The sequence below is a fragment of the Lycium ferocissimum genome, chromosome 10 (genome assembly GCF_029784015.1).
Source record: "Lycium ferocissimum isolate CSIRO_LF1 chromosome 10, AGI_CSIRO_Lferr_CH_V1, whole genome shotgun sequence".
NCBI lineage: Eukaryota > Viridiplantae > Streptophyta > Magnoliopsida > Solanales > Solanaceae > Lycium > Lycium ferocissimum.
The window spans coordinates 56866660-56883423 of NC_081351.1; the positions used below are offsets into that span (position 1 = coordinate 56866660).

At 37.9% G+C, this 16764-nt stretch overlaps 1 protein-coding gene across 3 annotated transcripts; it reads right to left on the reverse strand.

Moving 5' to 3' along the window:
* Positions 1-11013: 11013 nt before the first annotated feature.
* On the reverse strand, positions 11014-16523 carry LOC132034374 (universal stress protein A-like protein). Of its 3 annotated transcripts, none has more exons than XM_059424701.1 (4): positions 16251-16523; positions 15392-15608; positions 15029-15120; positions 11014-11534 (listed from the first exon to the last, which is right to left on the reverse strand). In XM_059424701.1, exons 1-3 carry the CDS (start codon positions 16417-16419, stop codon positions 15033-15035), a joined length of 474 nt encoding a protein of 157 aa, XP_059280684.1. In that variant the 5' UTR covers positions 16420-16523; the 3' UTR covers positions 11014-11534; positions 15029-15032. The 3 variants fall into 3 exon arrangements, with proteins under 3 accessions (XP_059280684.1, XP_059280683.1, XP_059280682.1); XM_059424700.1 differs by lacking the exon at positions 11014-11534 and adding an exon at positions 14188-14647; XM_059424699.1 differs by lacking the exon at positions 11014-11534 and having other exon boundaries at positions 14810-15120.
* Positions 16524-16764: the final 241 nt, after the last annotated feature.

Genomic DNA, 16764 nt, shown 5'->3' on the forward strand with positions numbered 1-16764 from the left:
TAATGAGAAACTCCAGAGTGAGCTTGATGCTGCTATTCAAGATAATGAGGGACTTCAGTCCGAGCTCCAAGCTTCTAACCATGTTCTCAATACTCTGAGTGAAATAAAGGCCGAGCTGGAGGCTAAACTACAAAAGGCTCAGGCCGATCTGGATCAAGCCTATGACGAAGTTAAAGCTACCGAGGCTCGGTCTGTCCTTCAAGTAAAGTATGAGATGTGAAAGTATCAGAGTTCTACTCTAGAAGAGAATCGACGTGGCATTGAGGATATTTCTGCCAGGATCGACAAGGCAAGGGAACTCGAGATAAAAGCCAAAAGAATACTTGATGATAGTTCCCAGGATGCTCCCGAAAAATCCGATTCCGGAGACTCGAACTCTTTTTCGGAGGACTAGATACGCTTAGCGAGCCTTTGTATTTTCTTTCAGTTTTTGTAAACTTTTCAAGGTTGGGTCTTCAGCCTTTTATACTATAAGATTTGTTTTTGGCTTTCTTTTGTCGGTGTTTCTTCTATCATCTTCAATTCTTAGCCATGTGAGACTTAAGAGCAGATCCTTGAATCAAAGAACGTTTGTGACATTATTTCGTTCGAAAATGAATTATACTCGACCTTTAGTCCTCAACAATTTTCATCTGATCAAACGAGTAATTAATAACTTCATTTTTAACGAAAATTCAAACCAATTTAACTTAGAAGTTTTAGGTTCTATTTATACCGGTTCTTTTTCATCTGATATCTTTATGAGGGCTCTTATGTAGGAGCCTTTTTATGCTTGTGAATTCAGACTTCTTTGAATCACTTTGGGCATATGGGTTGAAGCCTTAATTAGTTAACCCATTTTCGACTGTTTGAAGTCTTTGTAAATTGGGCTTGGTTTATTATTACCTTGGTACCTTCGTCTATTTTGTGACGGCAATCCCCAGTCGAGGGTAGCCCATGGGCCTTAAAGATCAGCTATTCGGGTATTTCTATAAGAGCATAATTGATACATAGTTTCTCTGATATACTCTTCTTATTTCAAATATTTGTTTCATACAGAAAGCTAAGAACGTTACATTGGACACTCGACTTATTCTGCTATTTGTCGTAGCAAAACTATCTAGACATGATTCATTCGATCGTTTGACCCTTACATCAAATTCTAATGCAGAAATATCAGTAAGTACAATAAACAAAAATGTCTCGACTTCTTAAAGCTTTCTCGATCTTGCTATCTTGACGAGGGTATCATAGTCCCCTAGTGTTTGTATGCAAAGCATGAGCAGAGAAACACTATGAAAAATGGCGTCGGGGAGTCCCCAGCACTTGGCTGGTCTTTAAGTCCTTGATACTTAGCCGGTTTTTCAATGAGAACGTAACACGTTCTACGATGTTTCCTCGTTAAAAACCTTTTTGGAAAACCCACTTCAAGATAAAACTGATGTTATACCCCGCATTTTGTGCATTCGAATATTCCGGGTCAATTGCGGAAAGTTAACGACAGGGCTATTTTCTAACTTTGTTTTAAGATACAAGTCGTTTATGATTTTATTGAATGGAGATATTAAAGAAAATGTGGGTTTAAAAATTAATTTTGGAAAGTTGAAAGTTCATGAAATTAAAGACTAAGGTGGAATGGACTACGGCCCACATGGATGCAAAATACATGTGATTAAAAGATGACTAAGTAGTATGCAATTCATCTTTTGTTACTTAAAGAAAATTCTAGAGATTTGAAGAAATTTGGAGAAAAAAAAAAAAAAAAAAAAAGGAAGAGCACATGACCGGCCATGTGCATGGTCATGTGCTTCATATTTATATATATATATATAGAGAGAGGGATGACTAAGGAAGGCAAGTGTGCTTCATATTTCTCCTCTAGAAATTTCAAGAGAGGGAGAGGGAGAAAGAAAAGGGAGTTCGGCCAAAGGGAGTGGCTGGCCGAATCTGCCCTCCTATTTTGGTCATGGAAAAATATCTTCTTCATGTTTTCCTACTAATTGAAAGGCTCTCGTCGACGTGGAGTGGTTGTTAGAACAAGAAAATCATCCGTTGATGCTATAACTACTCCTAGCCGAGAGAAGGAATTGGAAGGAGAAGGTGAGATTCAATCCTCCTTTATATGTTTTATAGGTGTTTATGCATGTTGTGATATGTAAAAATGAATGAAGTTCATAAAGTCATGGAATATGTAGTGTAGCCGTGTGCATGTTGTTGGTGAAGGCATGTTGAACAAATTTTATTTAGTGTTTGGTTAATATTGTTGTGGACGTTTTGAGCATGTCGTAATGTGTTGAAATGGATGAAAAGCATGAAGTTGTGTGTGTTGAGGGGCTGACCGAATGGTGGCTGTTTGTGTGGAAGAGATGGACTAATTTTATTTGATATAATTTGGTTGTCGTATTGTGAATTCTACGATGTGAAATGAAGGTTTAATGACTTATGTTGGTGTTGCAATTGTTGTGGGCTGTTTTGAAAGTCAATATGATTTTAATATGTTTTCTCATAATTGTAAGGATAATGTTGTAATGTATGGGATTGTTGGTGTAGTTTATGAATTCGGAAGAAGAAAATATGTTATGAACGTTTCTAATGAAGTTGGAAGGTTTCGGGTGCATGGTGTATTGGACGGGCTGTTTTGGAATATTGTGCGAATTGCTTAGAATGCGTTATGAATTGATTATGGATGTTTTCATGATGATTATTGGTTTGGTTGTTGTTGATATTAGCTGAGTTGAATTCTCGGGGTGGTTGGATATATAGGGGAGATCTTTTGCCGGAATTTTTATAGAAAAAGTGATGGCTTGGAATTGGAATCTTCAATGTCTATGGCTAATGTCGGATGTCTTATGACATTTTTGTAGATCGCGAGAAGCCGAGACGTAAGCGTGGATTAGTTCAGAGGGCGGCCAAGGTATGTAAAGCTCACCTTTCTTCCTTTGGCATGTCTTAGTATGATTAGGTTATGATATGATCCCCGAGGTAACTCCACTCCGCGTTCCGAGCATGTCCGTGATTCTTATTTGTTACTTGATATCCATATGTATAATGTAGTCAAATTATGGTTTCTATGCCTTTGTATGATTGAATATGAATATGCATAAAAGATTATGTTCATAAAAGAGTCGGAAACTACGAACGTCCGTATCTTTCGCATATGAGCTCGGATCGCTCCGAAACGCTCGGGAGGTTCCTAATGTATAACATCCCGACATTCATAGGCGGGCTCGGGCCGGCTTGGTACTTGCCCGTGGGCCCGCAAGACGTTCCGTTGCATAGTTCTAATAACTTGTTAATATGACTTGATATGGCTAATAATCTGACTCCCGAATATGAGTACTCACTTATCTGTCAAGTTTGAAATAAAGATTCGTATATACGTGATTCTGGTACGTGATTAAGATGCCTAAAGTTCTATTTGATAAATCCCGGATAACATCTGGAAGAGATTGGATATGGTCAATGCCATCAGGTTGTAAATGATAATTCGTTTGAATATTCTGGTAAGTCTGCGTAAATGTATGAAATGAGAGTCCGTATGCATATAATTCTGATGCGTAACTATGATGGATCAAGATTTATTTGATATGTTTCCGGGTAACGTTCGGAAGGCACCTGATCTGACTATTGCTTTGGCTTGTGAATGATAAATTGTTTGATTATTGTATGGAATCTGTATGAATGATTGAATGGCATATAGATCCCACGACTCTGCTCGTGCCACTATTATGACTTCTTTCGCCGGATCCCGGGCCGGTTGCTATCGTGCGCATTATGCTATAATTCCGGAGTATGATGTGTCCGGTTCGCCGAGCCCCTTTGGCCGGGAACCGAGGATAATGGTGTTATGATGTGTCCGGTACGCCGCGTCCCTCTTGGCCGGGTACCGAGGTATGTATGATGTGCTGTGTGACGGGGATACGGAGATATGAAAACTTCTGGAGTATGATGTGGTGTGGCGCCAACGACGGGCGGGCGACCACCGTTCTAAGGGCCCTATGCATGATATGCATTTACTCAGTAAGCATTTTGATATTCTGACTATTATACATGTTTTCTGTAACTCGCAAATGATTTCCGACAAGCGATATGCATCTGATGATATGATAGTCTAATGATTCTGTTTACCGAGTCCCTCACTGGAGGGCCGGGACACGTTATGTGTTACGTATATGTATATGTTCTGAAATACGGTTTGTTTGTTCTGGAGCAGGTGGTGGGGCAAACCCAGTAGCAAGGCAAAAATTCCGCACTGGTTTAGGCGAATCCCACATCGGTCAATATCAGATATTATGATATGATCTATTGTCTATATACATAAGACAGAAATGTTTTTCAAAAAGAAAAAAAGAATAAGCTAAGTTTTCTGACAATCTGATTACTAAATCTGTTTTCTGTACTTCGCTTATGATTTCCAAATTAACATGATTATGATATGTTTTGCTCACCGGCATATGCATATACAGGATAAGTGTTGCACAGGCAAGTTATGACTCTCCGGTTCCTATACTTGTTTTCTGTGGGTTTTATTCCGGTATATGATTCTGATAATGGATTTCCTGCTTTACATACTCAGTACATATTCCGTCGATCCCCTTTCTTCGGGGCTGCGTTCATGCCGCGCGGTACACCCGTGTGAGGGCAAGACATTAGCAGACGATGTTCCCGGCGAGATGGGCGAGCTCCATTTTCTCCCGGTCTTCGCCGAGTCAGTGTATACGTGTGTTATGGTATCTGATTATGTTAAAGACTTTGCAGACAGAGTCATATGCATAAGATGTCCGTTGTGAGCGGCTCCATAAGCCGTAGTATTGTTATATGTGGTTTTACAGATTTTGTACGATTACAGGTTTTGTGTAATTTGAAAAAGATATAAAGTATGTCGGTTTTTCGAAAATTTTCATTATGCAGTTATGATCTGGTTAAGGGCCCATTACGAGCACGAGTACTACGATAGTCAGAGGGTTCGCTCGGCCCTAAATAAGGGTCGGGTGCCCATCACACCCTACCGGAAATTGGGGTGTGACAACTGAGCTAAGGAAAAAAAGAGTGCAACATGTCTTTTCAGACCTAATTCTACTTTCTTTGAATTTTATTCCGGTCTGAACCTACAAGGGAAAAAGTGAGAACTTCTGAAATTCACAAAGGGTTTCGTACCTTAGCAATAATATTTTTTCAAGTGTGCCACGTTCCAGTTGTTGGGAAGCTACTTGCCGTTTGTAATTTCCAGTTGATACGACCCTTTGTCGGTTATTCCAGTTATCTTATATGGTCCTTCCTAATTTGGACCCAATTTCCCATCATCGGGATTCTTAGTGTGTAGGGTAATTTTCCGTAGCACTAAGTTCCCAACTTGGAAATGTTGAAGATTCATTCTTCGATTGTAATATCTTTCCATTCGTTGTTTTTGAGCTGCTAAATGGACCAACGCATTCTCGCGAAGTTCATCCGTCAAGTCAAGTTTTACGGCAATAGCCTCTTCATTTGACTAGTTTTTCGCATACCGGAATCTTAGGCTCGGTTCTCCGACTTTCATAGGAATTAAGGCTTCCGCGCCAAAAATTAGAGAAAACGATGTTTCTTCAGTACTTGACTTCAATGTAGTTCGTTATGCCCATAGCACCTCCAGCAAAACTTCCTTCCACTTATGCTTCGACTCCTCTAGTCGCTTTCTCAAATTTTGAATTATGGTTTTACTTGTTGACTCCGCTTGTCCGTTTGCACTTGGGTGATATGGAGTCGATAGAATCTTCTTGATTTTCAATCCTTCGAGGAAGTCATTGACCTTATTGCCAATAAACTGTTGACCGTTGTCGCAAGTTATCTCAGAAAAATGCTGAACCGACAAATGATGTGGTCCCAAATGAAGTTAATGACTTCCTTCTCCCTGACTTTCTTGAAGTCCTATGCTTCAACCCATTTAGAAAAATAGTCAGTCATAAACAAAATGAACTGAGCCTTACCGGGAGCCCAGGGCAAAGGCTCGACAATGTCCATTCCCCATGTCATGAATGGCCATAGAGATAGAACCGGATGCAGCAATTCCTCCAGTTAATAGATCATCAGTGCATGCCGATGGCACCCGTCGCATTTTCGGACAAAATTCTTTGCGTCCTTCTCCATCTGGTTGCAGTAGTATCCTGCTCTAATTATCTTTCGGACCAAAGCTTCGTCTCCCGCATGGTTGCCGCAAGTCCGTTCGTGGACTACTCGCATCACATAATTTGTTTCTCTGAGCCCCAAGCATTTAGCCAAAGGCCCATAAAAAGATCGGCGATACAACTGGCCATCAACCAAGCAGAATCTAGCTGCTTTGGTTCGAAGAGACCTTGACTCCTTAGAGTCCGCTAGGAGTTTCCCATCTTGCAAATAGTCTACGTACTTATTGCGCCAGTCCCCTGTCAAGCTCATTACATTTATCTCAGCGTGACCATTTTCCACTGCCGAATTCATCAACTGAATAACAATGCCAGAGTTGAATTCCTCTGTTCCGACTGACGAACCTAAGTTGGCCAATGCATCTTCCTCATTGTTTTGTTCCCTCGGTATATGTTGCATAGTCCATTCTTTGAATCGTTGTAAAATTACTTGAATTTTCTCCAAGTATCTCTGCATTCATTCATCTTTTTACTTCAGAAACACCATTGACTTGATTCACAACAAGAAGAGACTCGCATTTTGCTTCGATGACTTCAGTCCCTAAGCTTCGAGTCAATTCCAAACCTACAATCATAGCCTCATACTCAGCTTCATTGTTAGTCAATTTTAATGTCCTGATTAATTGTCGAATACTATCACCTGCGGGGGCCTTAAGAACAATTTCCAGTCCAGACCCTTTCACGTTCGATACTCTGTCCCTGTGCAGGGCCTAGATCCCAGAGGTTAGTAAAAACACTTTTTCCACCTGGGGAACCATTGCGGGTGTAAAGTCTGCTATGAAGTAAGCTAAAATTTGGGATTTAATAGCCGTCTTGCGTTTGTATTCTATATCATAACCACTTATTTCTACGGCCCATTTTGCTAATCTACCTGACAGCTCCAGTTTATGCATGATATTTTTAATGGGTACGTGGTTACTATACATATAGGGCGGCATTGGAAATAAGGTTTCAGTTTCCTAGAAGCACTTATCAAAGCTAAAGCCAATTTTTCTAGTTGAGGGCAACGTGTCTCTATATCCCCTAATGTTCTACTCACATAATAGATACAGAATTGCATACCTTCTTCTTCACGGACCGAAACGCCACTTACCGCGACTTCGGATACTGCTAGATATAAGAACAATTGTTCATCTGCCTTCGGTGTGTGCAGCAAAGGTGGACTCGACAAGTATCGCTTTAAGTCTTCCAAAGCTTTTTGACATTCCGGTGTCCATACGAAGTCATTCTTCTTCTTCAGTAGTAAAAAGAACCAGTGATTTTTATTCGAAGATCGGGAGATGAATCTACTCAAAGTCGCGATCCTTCCGGTTAACCTTTGCACAGCCTTCACCTTATTAACCACTTTGATGTCTTCAATGGCCTTAATTTTGTCCGGGTTGATTTCAATTCCTCGATTTGACACCATGAAACCCAAGAACATACCCGATCTAACTCCAAAGGCACACGTCTCCGGTTTAACTTCATGTTGTATTTGTGAAGTATGTCGAAGGTTTCCTGCAAATGCTTCAAATGGTCCTCTATTTTTAGGGACTTAACTAGCATATCATCAATATAAACCTCCATTGTTTTACCTATCTGTTCTTCGAACATTTGGTTACCTAGGCGTTGGTAAGTTGCACCGGCGTTCTTTAATCCGAATGGCATTACATTATAGCAATAAGTCCCATATCTGGTTATAAAAGAAGTTTTCTCTTCATCCTCTGGGTCCATCCGAATCTAGTTGTACCCAGAGTAGGCATCAAGAAAACTTAACATCTCATGTTCGGTTGTCGTATCGATCATTCGGTCAATGTGAGGCATAGGGAATGAATCCTTCAGGCATGCTTTGTTCAAATCCCTATAATCAATGCACGTTCTGAATTTATTACTTTATTTGGCACGACCACAACATTAACTAACCAGTCCGGGTATTTGACCTCCCGGATGGAACCTATTTTTAAAAGCTTTATTACCTCTTCTTTGATGAAGACATGCTTGATTTCGGCCATCAGTCTCCGTTTATGTTTCACCAGGAAAAAATTTAGATCGAGGCTTACCTTGTGCTTCATTACCTCTGTTGGGACATCTGTCATGTCTAAATGGGACCATGCAAAATGATCAGCGTTAGCTTGAAGAAATTCAATTAATTTACGCCTGAGCTCCGGGGTTAAACCCGTGCCCAGGTATACCTTTCTATCTGGCAAATACACGAATAAGATAATTTGTTCCAGTTCTTCTATGGTTGACTTGGTTGCGTCCAAGTCATCAGGCAACACGAATGACCTGGGTACACCGAAATCGTCTTCTTCGAAGTTCAGGCTCATCTCTTCCTTTTCTTCCCTCGAGCTGATCGGGCCTCCATCCTGTAATTGCTATTTGGCATTTTTGCCTTTGGTAGGTTCAGCAGCCTTTAGGTATGGTTCCCTTTGAGTGGGAGGTGCTTCTTCGACTGCGAACATCTCCATTGCCGCGGGTTGCTCGCCACGACCATTTTGATCCCTTTCGAGGTTGGAAACCTCAACATTTGATGTAATATCGAGGGTACCGCCCTCATGCTATGAATCCATGGTTTTCCTAGCAATGTGTTGTATTTCATCTCACCTCTGATGACATAGAACACCATTTGTTGAACAGTCACGGCGATGTTTACCGACAAGGAGATTTCTCCCTTAGTAGTTTCGCTTGCCATGTTGAATCTGCTAAGAACCCGAGCTGCTGGCCCAATTTGGCCCAACAGCCCAAGTTGTTCTACCACTCTCCACCGGATAATATTGGCCGAACTACCTGGATCAATCAAAATACGTTTAACTTGAGATTTAAAAATAAGGATAGAAATTACCAAAGCATCGTTGTGGGGCTGAATGATGCCCTCTGCATCCTCATCGTTAAAGGAAATAGATCCTTGGGCACATAATCCCTGGTTCTTTTCTCATGAATAGCCGAGACCTCCGTCCTCTTCATCATCAGACCTCGTGGCATTTCTGTTCCACCGATTATCATATTAATCACATGCTGAGGTTCCTTAGGCTTAACCTGCTTGTGATTTTCCTTGCCCTTGTAATTTCCTTTGGCTCAGTCACTTAAGAACTCACGAAAGTGACCATTTTTCAATAATCGAGTCACCTCCTCTCTTAGTTGACGACAATTTCTATCCTATGACCATGAGTACCGTGATACTCACACATCACACTTAGATCTCTTTGAGCAGGGTCAGATCTTAGTGGCCTCGGCCATCTTGCATCCTTAATATGGCCAATGGCCGAAACAAGATCTGTGACGTCAATATTGAAGTTCTACTCGGATAAGCTCGGGTTGTCCCCATTGTTAGCCAACCCGATGGTATCACCTCTAAACTGCAAACCTCGACTGCTGGGACCGCGATTAATTCACCTGTCACTCCTGCTCAAATGATGACTATGATCGTTTTTCCCTCTATCCGACCTAAAGTTGTACCTCTCCGGTTAAACATAAGGTCGGTATCTATTCTTTAACGGCCTCGTCTCTGCTTCGAACGTCCTTCTTGACCTTTCCGAGTTCTTGCTTCCGCCTATCGGATCTAGGGGAAGCTGAAGTTGATCATTCTCTGCCCGAATTTTGGATGCATACCTGTTATGGACATCGGCCTAAGTCACTGCCTCGAACTCCAATAGATTTTCCTTCAACTTAAATGAGGCAGTAGAGCTACGGGGGTTGAGACCCTTAGTAAAGGCTTGGGTAGCCCATTCTTCCGAGACCGGGGGCAGTTCCATTCATTCCTTTTGGACGAACTCTCGAAGTATTTCATTATCTCTTTGGGCAATCCTGAAGATGTCTACTTTCCTTGCCTACACCTTTTTAGCTCCAGCATGGGCTTTAATGAACGCATCCGCAAACATCTCAAAAAAAAGTGATGGAATGCCCGAACAGATGGTCATACCTAGTTAGTGCCCCTTTAGACAGCGTTTCACTGAACTTTTTTAGTAGCACACCGACTCAATTTTATCATCATTAACGTAGTTTCCCTTTATGGCACAAGTATACGAAGTCACATATTCCTGTGGGTCCTTTGTTCCATCATACTTTGAAAAATCAGGCATTTTGAACCGCTTCAGGATCAACTTTAGGCCGCGCTCGGAGGAAAAGGCCTTTGAATATATCTTTTTGAGTCCGGTCCTTTCAAGAGCGAAGGGGCCCCCGGGATCTGATCTATTCGGGAGTTGTACGCTTCTACCTTTTTCTCATTAGATTCAATCCATTTAACCAACGCTTCGAGCATTTTCAGGACCTCGACAGATGCACCGGACCCCGATTTGTTACCACTATCAGTAACTCGACCTTCCTCTCGGTTTGGCTCAATAGCCCGACTTGGTCCTGCCGCAACTGCTCTGCTGCCTTTCTTTTGGAGTTGAGCTATAGCCATTTGTTGTTCCTGCAACATATCATATATCAAACATAAGTTAACTTCCTCCACGCGTCACCCGGTGTTTTTTGAGCCGGCGCCTGAGGTAAATTGTTGAATTATCGCTATTTATAGGATCTGTGGCCTGAATGCCGCCAGCGTTCTGGTTGATAGCATCAGTCGAGTTGACAGCATTTGGATCGACAGGGAGAGCGTTGTGGTTTGGTACCCCACTATTGTTGTTTTTGTCATGGTGACTTATCAGTTCGTTGTTTTTCACGTGCACCGATTAACTGCTGTTTACCATCTCGAAATTATCTAAAATCACAAGCTTTCAAAAAACAAGTGAAAAATAGAGTTGTAAACCAATCACCACTATTATCCTCTACCCCACGGTGGGTGCCAAACTATTTACCCTAAAAAATGATAACAATTAAATTTGTATGTGGTTTAAAGGATATGTGGTTTGATTAGTTACTAACGTAAAGTAATATAAAATAGCAAGCAATATATAAATGAGAAAAAAGAGAAAAATAGCTTCAAGCGATAAATTATCTGTCACAGTTAGTTTGGTTCGGTTCGGGATGTACAGCTTCTATACCGAGCCAAATCCAGAAAGCTTAAGCTAAGATCTAGACTATTACAAAGTGTATCTATTGTATCTCTCCAAAAGCTAACCTAAAAATGAGGGGGGTTCACCCCTATTTATATTAAAAAATAGATAGGTCCCTTAACAACCTTAAAAGGGCCTTTTAAGCAAAACCTTAAAAATCATAAAACAGCACAACGTACGGATGTCAGAGATCCCGTACGGGTGTCAGCGCAAATGACGGCGTGATTGGCAGTATGTAACCTAGCTTGTAGCAGATCCTTCAAATTTGGGCTGAGTATCTTGCCCTCGGGCTCGGAGTCTCTTCGCTCTTCAACACTCCTTCGGTTTTCAATGTCCCATTGAGCAGATCACCGATTTCATGGACTCTGATTCCTTTGACTGTACCCCGAGGTTTAGCTATATCGTTTTTACTCTGACTGCCCATCTAGAAATAGCAACAATTTACTTTGGTTTTTACCGTATACAGTCCTCGTGTTATATTTATTAATTAATGTTAAGGTTGATTCACTTGGTCAAAGTTAACGAACCGAGTTACTGTCCGTCCCCCCAAGGTTTGGGCATGACAATTTGCTTAACCGGTAGTGGCTCATTGGGGATCTTGTCACGGCCTAAGTGTCTGATTTGAATCGTGACAAGGGTATATGCAGTATTTGGGTACTCCTTCATAGGGGTGTTCACGGTTTGGTTAAAAACCAATCCAAATCGAAATCTGAACCAAACTGATTAAATAAACCATTATTTACTTGGGTTGGGTTTGATTTGGTTTTAATTTTTGAAAACTGATTATACTTGGTTTGGTTTTGGTTTTACTAAAAGCAAACCGAAGAAAAAACTGAACTGACAAAATTTATACATAATTTTATAATACACACATACACACAAAAAAAAAATATAGTAATTTTTATAAATACTTTTAAATAATTTATAAACTTTTCAAGCAAAATTTTATTTATCTCTAATAGGCTAATGAACTTTATACCTTAAGCCCACTTTTAAAAAGAAATCCGTAAATTCAAACTCATTTATTGAAAGAAACAACTATGAGATTTACCTAGATTCATTTTTTGTATTTCTTATAAACTTTATTCACTTAATTAAAATCATAAATCCTAAGACATGTTCTCCATAATGCAAGAAATATAACTACCATAATAAAAGGTAATAACGAATTATAAGTTGGAAAGTGGTAGAAAATTACCTCCTAATTGTTGGAAAAAAACATGAAAGAGTGAAATAGCGTTAGTTTTCTTAAAAACCGAACAATCGACCCAAACCGAACTAAATCAACTACAACCCAACCGATGGATATGTGTTATATTTGGTTTGGTTTGGTTTTAATAATCTTAAAAACCGACTAGATTGGTTTGGTTTTGGTTTTAACCTAAAAGCGACCCAAACCCACCCATGAACTTCATATTCAATTTTTTGTTCAAATCTTTTTGTTCAGGGGAGACTTATCATCCTCAAGCCTAATCCAGATTGTATTATGTAAAGGTTTAAACAAATCAATGTCGAGGAGTCTGCTATTTTATTCATGTGCCTTTATAAAAGTTTATGATTACTAAATTTATATGAGACGGTTTTCATTCATATTTTCTATCTTGTTTTTTGCATCTCTCTCCAAAAAAATCATAACAAAATCGAGGTAAGAGAGCACAAGTAAGAGCTATCGGTAAATATTTTGCCATTTGTAGACCAGCTACCACTTCTGAAGTCACATTTGCAGCCCTTCGATCAATCTCCACAACTTGGAACCATACTCAGTTTGGAAAGCCACCTGGTAATTGGAATTGGTGTAATTACTACCATAGTAATTACACAGCCTAGTAATTACACAGTATTGTAATTACAATGACCTGTTTGTTTGTCATAATGTAATTACAGTGTAATTACAAGAGTGTTGTTTGGTTGCACAAGTGTCATTACGATTATTTTAATTTAAAAATAAAACTCAACTATAAAAAATTTAAAATTAATATTTAAAAAATATGTGCCTTTATAAATGATATTAAATTAGTTATTTAATAACACATTGTTTCTTGAAAATATGTTAATTAATAATCATATATTTGTAACTAATATTGTAAAAAATTGATATAATTTCAAATTAATAATATTTTTATTTTAATTGATTATAAAACTTAAAAGCATACTTTTTTTGTGAGAACATCATGGGATTTGATGTTTGAAAAAAAAAAGAATACTTATAAATATAATGCCACAATATTATTCAAATGTTTAACAAAAATTCTATCAATTATAAGTGAAAAATAAACAACATGCAATGTGAAATAACAAGTCAATAGTACTAAAGCAAATAAATTAAAGTCGAAAATATAACCTAAATTCAAAATCCAAAAGAATTTTTTTTTAACATAATACTCTTATGTCAAATTCCAACATTACATAAGTAAGTTCCAACGTAACATAAGTAAATACTCCTATAATTCAAAAGAAAGGGAAAATATAAGTCTATAACCACATTCACAACGAAATTCTACTTTAATAACGTCACTCATTATATGTCAAGATTGTTAATGACTCATTCTTTCCAATATTAAGATGTAGTTTCAAAAATTAGAATAATAATACGGTTATGTTAAATGAATAAAAAAAAAATACGAGCTATTAAATGGAACCAAAAGAAGTAAAGGTTGGGAATGAGAAGAAAGGAAATGAAATATAAATAATATAAAAAGAAAAATATATTTTAAAAAAATAAAAATAATTAAAAAGTAAAAATAAAAAATAAATTAATTGATAGAAATTAAAAAAAAAATAGAAAAGCAAAGAAAAATAAATTAGAAAAGCAAAGAAATTTTAAAAAAAATATATAAATTAAAAATAAACTAAAAAAGAAAAGAAATAAACTAAAAAACAACTCTGTAATTACAGTGTGTAATTACACCCAATTCTCAGCCCCCCCCCTTGAGAATTGGAGAGTGTAATTACACTCATAATTACATACAATTCCCACCTAACTGTGTAATTACCTGGTCAAACAAACAGGCCAAACTGTGTAATCCAATTACATCCAATTTCAATTACCTGAGTGGCTTTCCAAACAAGCTGTAAATAAAAATCTCTTCATCATTGGTAAAGTCCATAAACACATTGTAGTTATCATAAACCCCAATCTTCACCGAGCCCTTTAGAGGAACGTGCTCTGAAAAATTTGATCTCTTTTTCTATATTTGTGGCCTTATCTTCAGGAATAATCCCACTTGCATTCTGATGCTACACTTTTGTAGTAATCCTTTGTCTTAAATTAAATATCACAAGTATTCCATAATGAGTTGTCTTCCTTGCAATTAGAGATTCATATTCATGTTGAACGACGATCATCACTAAGTATTCCATAGTGATGTTTTGCTCTCAGTAAAATTAACCAATCGTGATTAAAAATGTGTTTTCTGTGTTTCCTTTTCATTGGCGATTCATCTCTCTCTTCTTCTTCTTCTTTTTTTTTTTTTTTTTCCTTTTCTTCAATTTTAATGTGATACCTCACATGATTTAGAGAAACAAAAGATATAACTCCTGAAGAATGTAGAAAGTGGCAAATTAATCCATATCAATTTGAATGCAGGATTCATTTCCATTGATTCAAAAATGCAAAAAATTCAACAAAAAAACACCATGCATGTGGTGCAAGAAATTAAGGAGGAAAAAGGAGAAAGAAAAAAGAAAAAGGAGAGGGTATACCTATAAATTGCTAATTACTAATTTCACGGAGCCGGCAAGAGATGATTTTTTTTTTCAATTACAAAAGCATGCTAGCTACATATTCTAGTTACAAATTAATAGTATATATATAGAGAATTGGATGTATGTCCCTTCTCTAAATTTTGTATTTCTTGTGAAGTTCTTGGTCTAATTATTAATCTCTCTCCTACATTTCCTTTTTTCTTTTATTTGTACCTTCTCAATTCTTTGCCTTTGGCTTCTTGACAATCATCACGGAGCAACGAGCATGGTGAGAACAGTAGTCACTTACGCTGCCCAAAACAGCCCTGTTGAAAATTAAGCATGAATTTCCAATCAATATCCTCCTTATATAAAAAGAAATTAAATATAAATTCTTAAAAGATTATAAGATCCAGTAGTACTACAACAACAACAACAACTTACCCAGTGAAATCCACAAAGTGGAGCCAGAGGGTAGAATGTATGCAGACCTTACCCCTACCTTACTCCTACCTTGGGAGGTAGAGAGGTTGTTTTCGAAAGACCCTCGGCTCAAGGGAAAGCAAGATCCAGTAATACCATTATTTATAATTTTACCTTTTGAATGCTCCATAACCATGGCTTCCCATGACCAAGACAGCGGCATGGTGCTTGTCAACAACTTCACACAACACATTTCTAGCATCTCCTTCAACAACATCAAATTCTGCATCATTCACCCCTTTAGCTTCGCATAATTGTTTTGCCTTCTCACAAACTCTCTGAGCTGTCTTTTTAATATCTGTTTCTACCAGCATGAGCACGTCACTTGTTCCTACAGCACATTAAACAAATAATCATTAATTAATTGATTATCAATCTCAAATTAGTTAAGGTTGACTATACGATTTATCTTTATGCATTAAATATCCTGTACTGTTTGGACCAAAGAGTATTTATTTATCATAAACAATGCTAGATCCGCTTCACGGAAAAATCGTACATTACATAATAGGAAACAAAAATTGTGTGTATATATAGATCACAATTAATATTGAATCTCCTAGATAAAAGAGAGTATAGTTTTGAATCCCCATGATGGAATTCCCAAACGCGGGCAGATGGAGCATTAACCAATGTCCTGTTTAACTGATCCTAACTTCTTTATACGAAGTGTGTGTATGTATATATATATATATATATATATATATATATATTCAGTAAAATTTCAAAAAGAAAAAATCGATTTTGAACGCAAGAGTTTCAAAGTATATTGCATGAAATTAAACTTAAAACTTTGAAATCGTCAAATTAAAGTCTTGAACCCGTCTTTGAAATTTCCGTCTCCCCAATTATCATAAAGACAAGAAAGTCTTTTGGAAAACTTGCATACTTCATCTATCCCAATTTATGTGATATAGTACGGATTTCGAGGGTCAAGCAAGGAAATTTTTAACTGCGATTTATTCAATCATACCTGGGCCAGCAAGACCTACAACAGAAGTTGGAGTGGTTTTAACGTGAACAATGACGAGCTTAAAGAGACTAGAAGTTGAGCCAAAGAAATGATCAAGTGTCCATTCTAAGGCGTAAAAGCTGTGGTCAGTGTCATCAAGGGCAAAAATCATGGTCTGTTTTGCTGCCATTGTATGTCTGATGAGCAAAGACCAAAAGCTTTTGAATTGTTTGAAATCAATCCAAACAACTCAAAGCTTTAGCCAGAAAGACCAAAAACTTTAATTAGATGTTTGAATTGAAAGAATTGTGATAACATTATGGGGATTTTATAGCTACTTTTTTCCAACTATAGTCAGCCAAAAAAGGTTTAACCGCTAATTTTAATGGATATTATTTGGCAGTTAGTCATTTAATTCATAACTGAACTGAGGTTTTTATGGGAGATGCGTGGTCTGAATTCTCTGTCAGATGTAATTATGTGAAAGAGTTTCTCTTTCTATTAGAATTGACTCGATTAAGGTTCTTATCTAGTA

Excerpts from the sequence above, each read along its gene's own strand:
- LOC132034374 (XM_059424701.1), bottom strand. The coding sequence starts at position 16,419 with ATGGCAGCAAAACAGACCATGATTTTTGCCCTTGATGACACTGACCAC. Across the intron at positions 15,609-16,250 it reads TGTAGGTCTTGCTGGCCCAG|GAACAAGTGACGTGCTCATG; the intron begins GTATGATTGAAT and ends AATGTGCTGTAG. Across the intron at positions 15,121-15,391 it reads GGTTATGGAGCATTCAAAAG|GGCTGTTTTGGGCAGCGTAA; the intron begins GTAAAATTATAA and ends AATTTTCAACAG.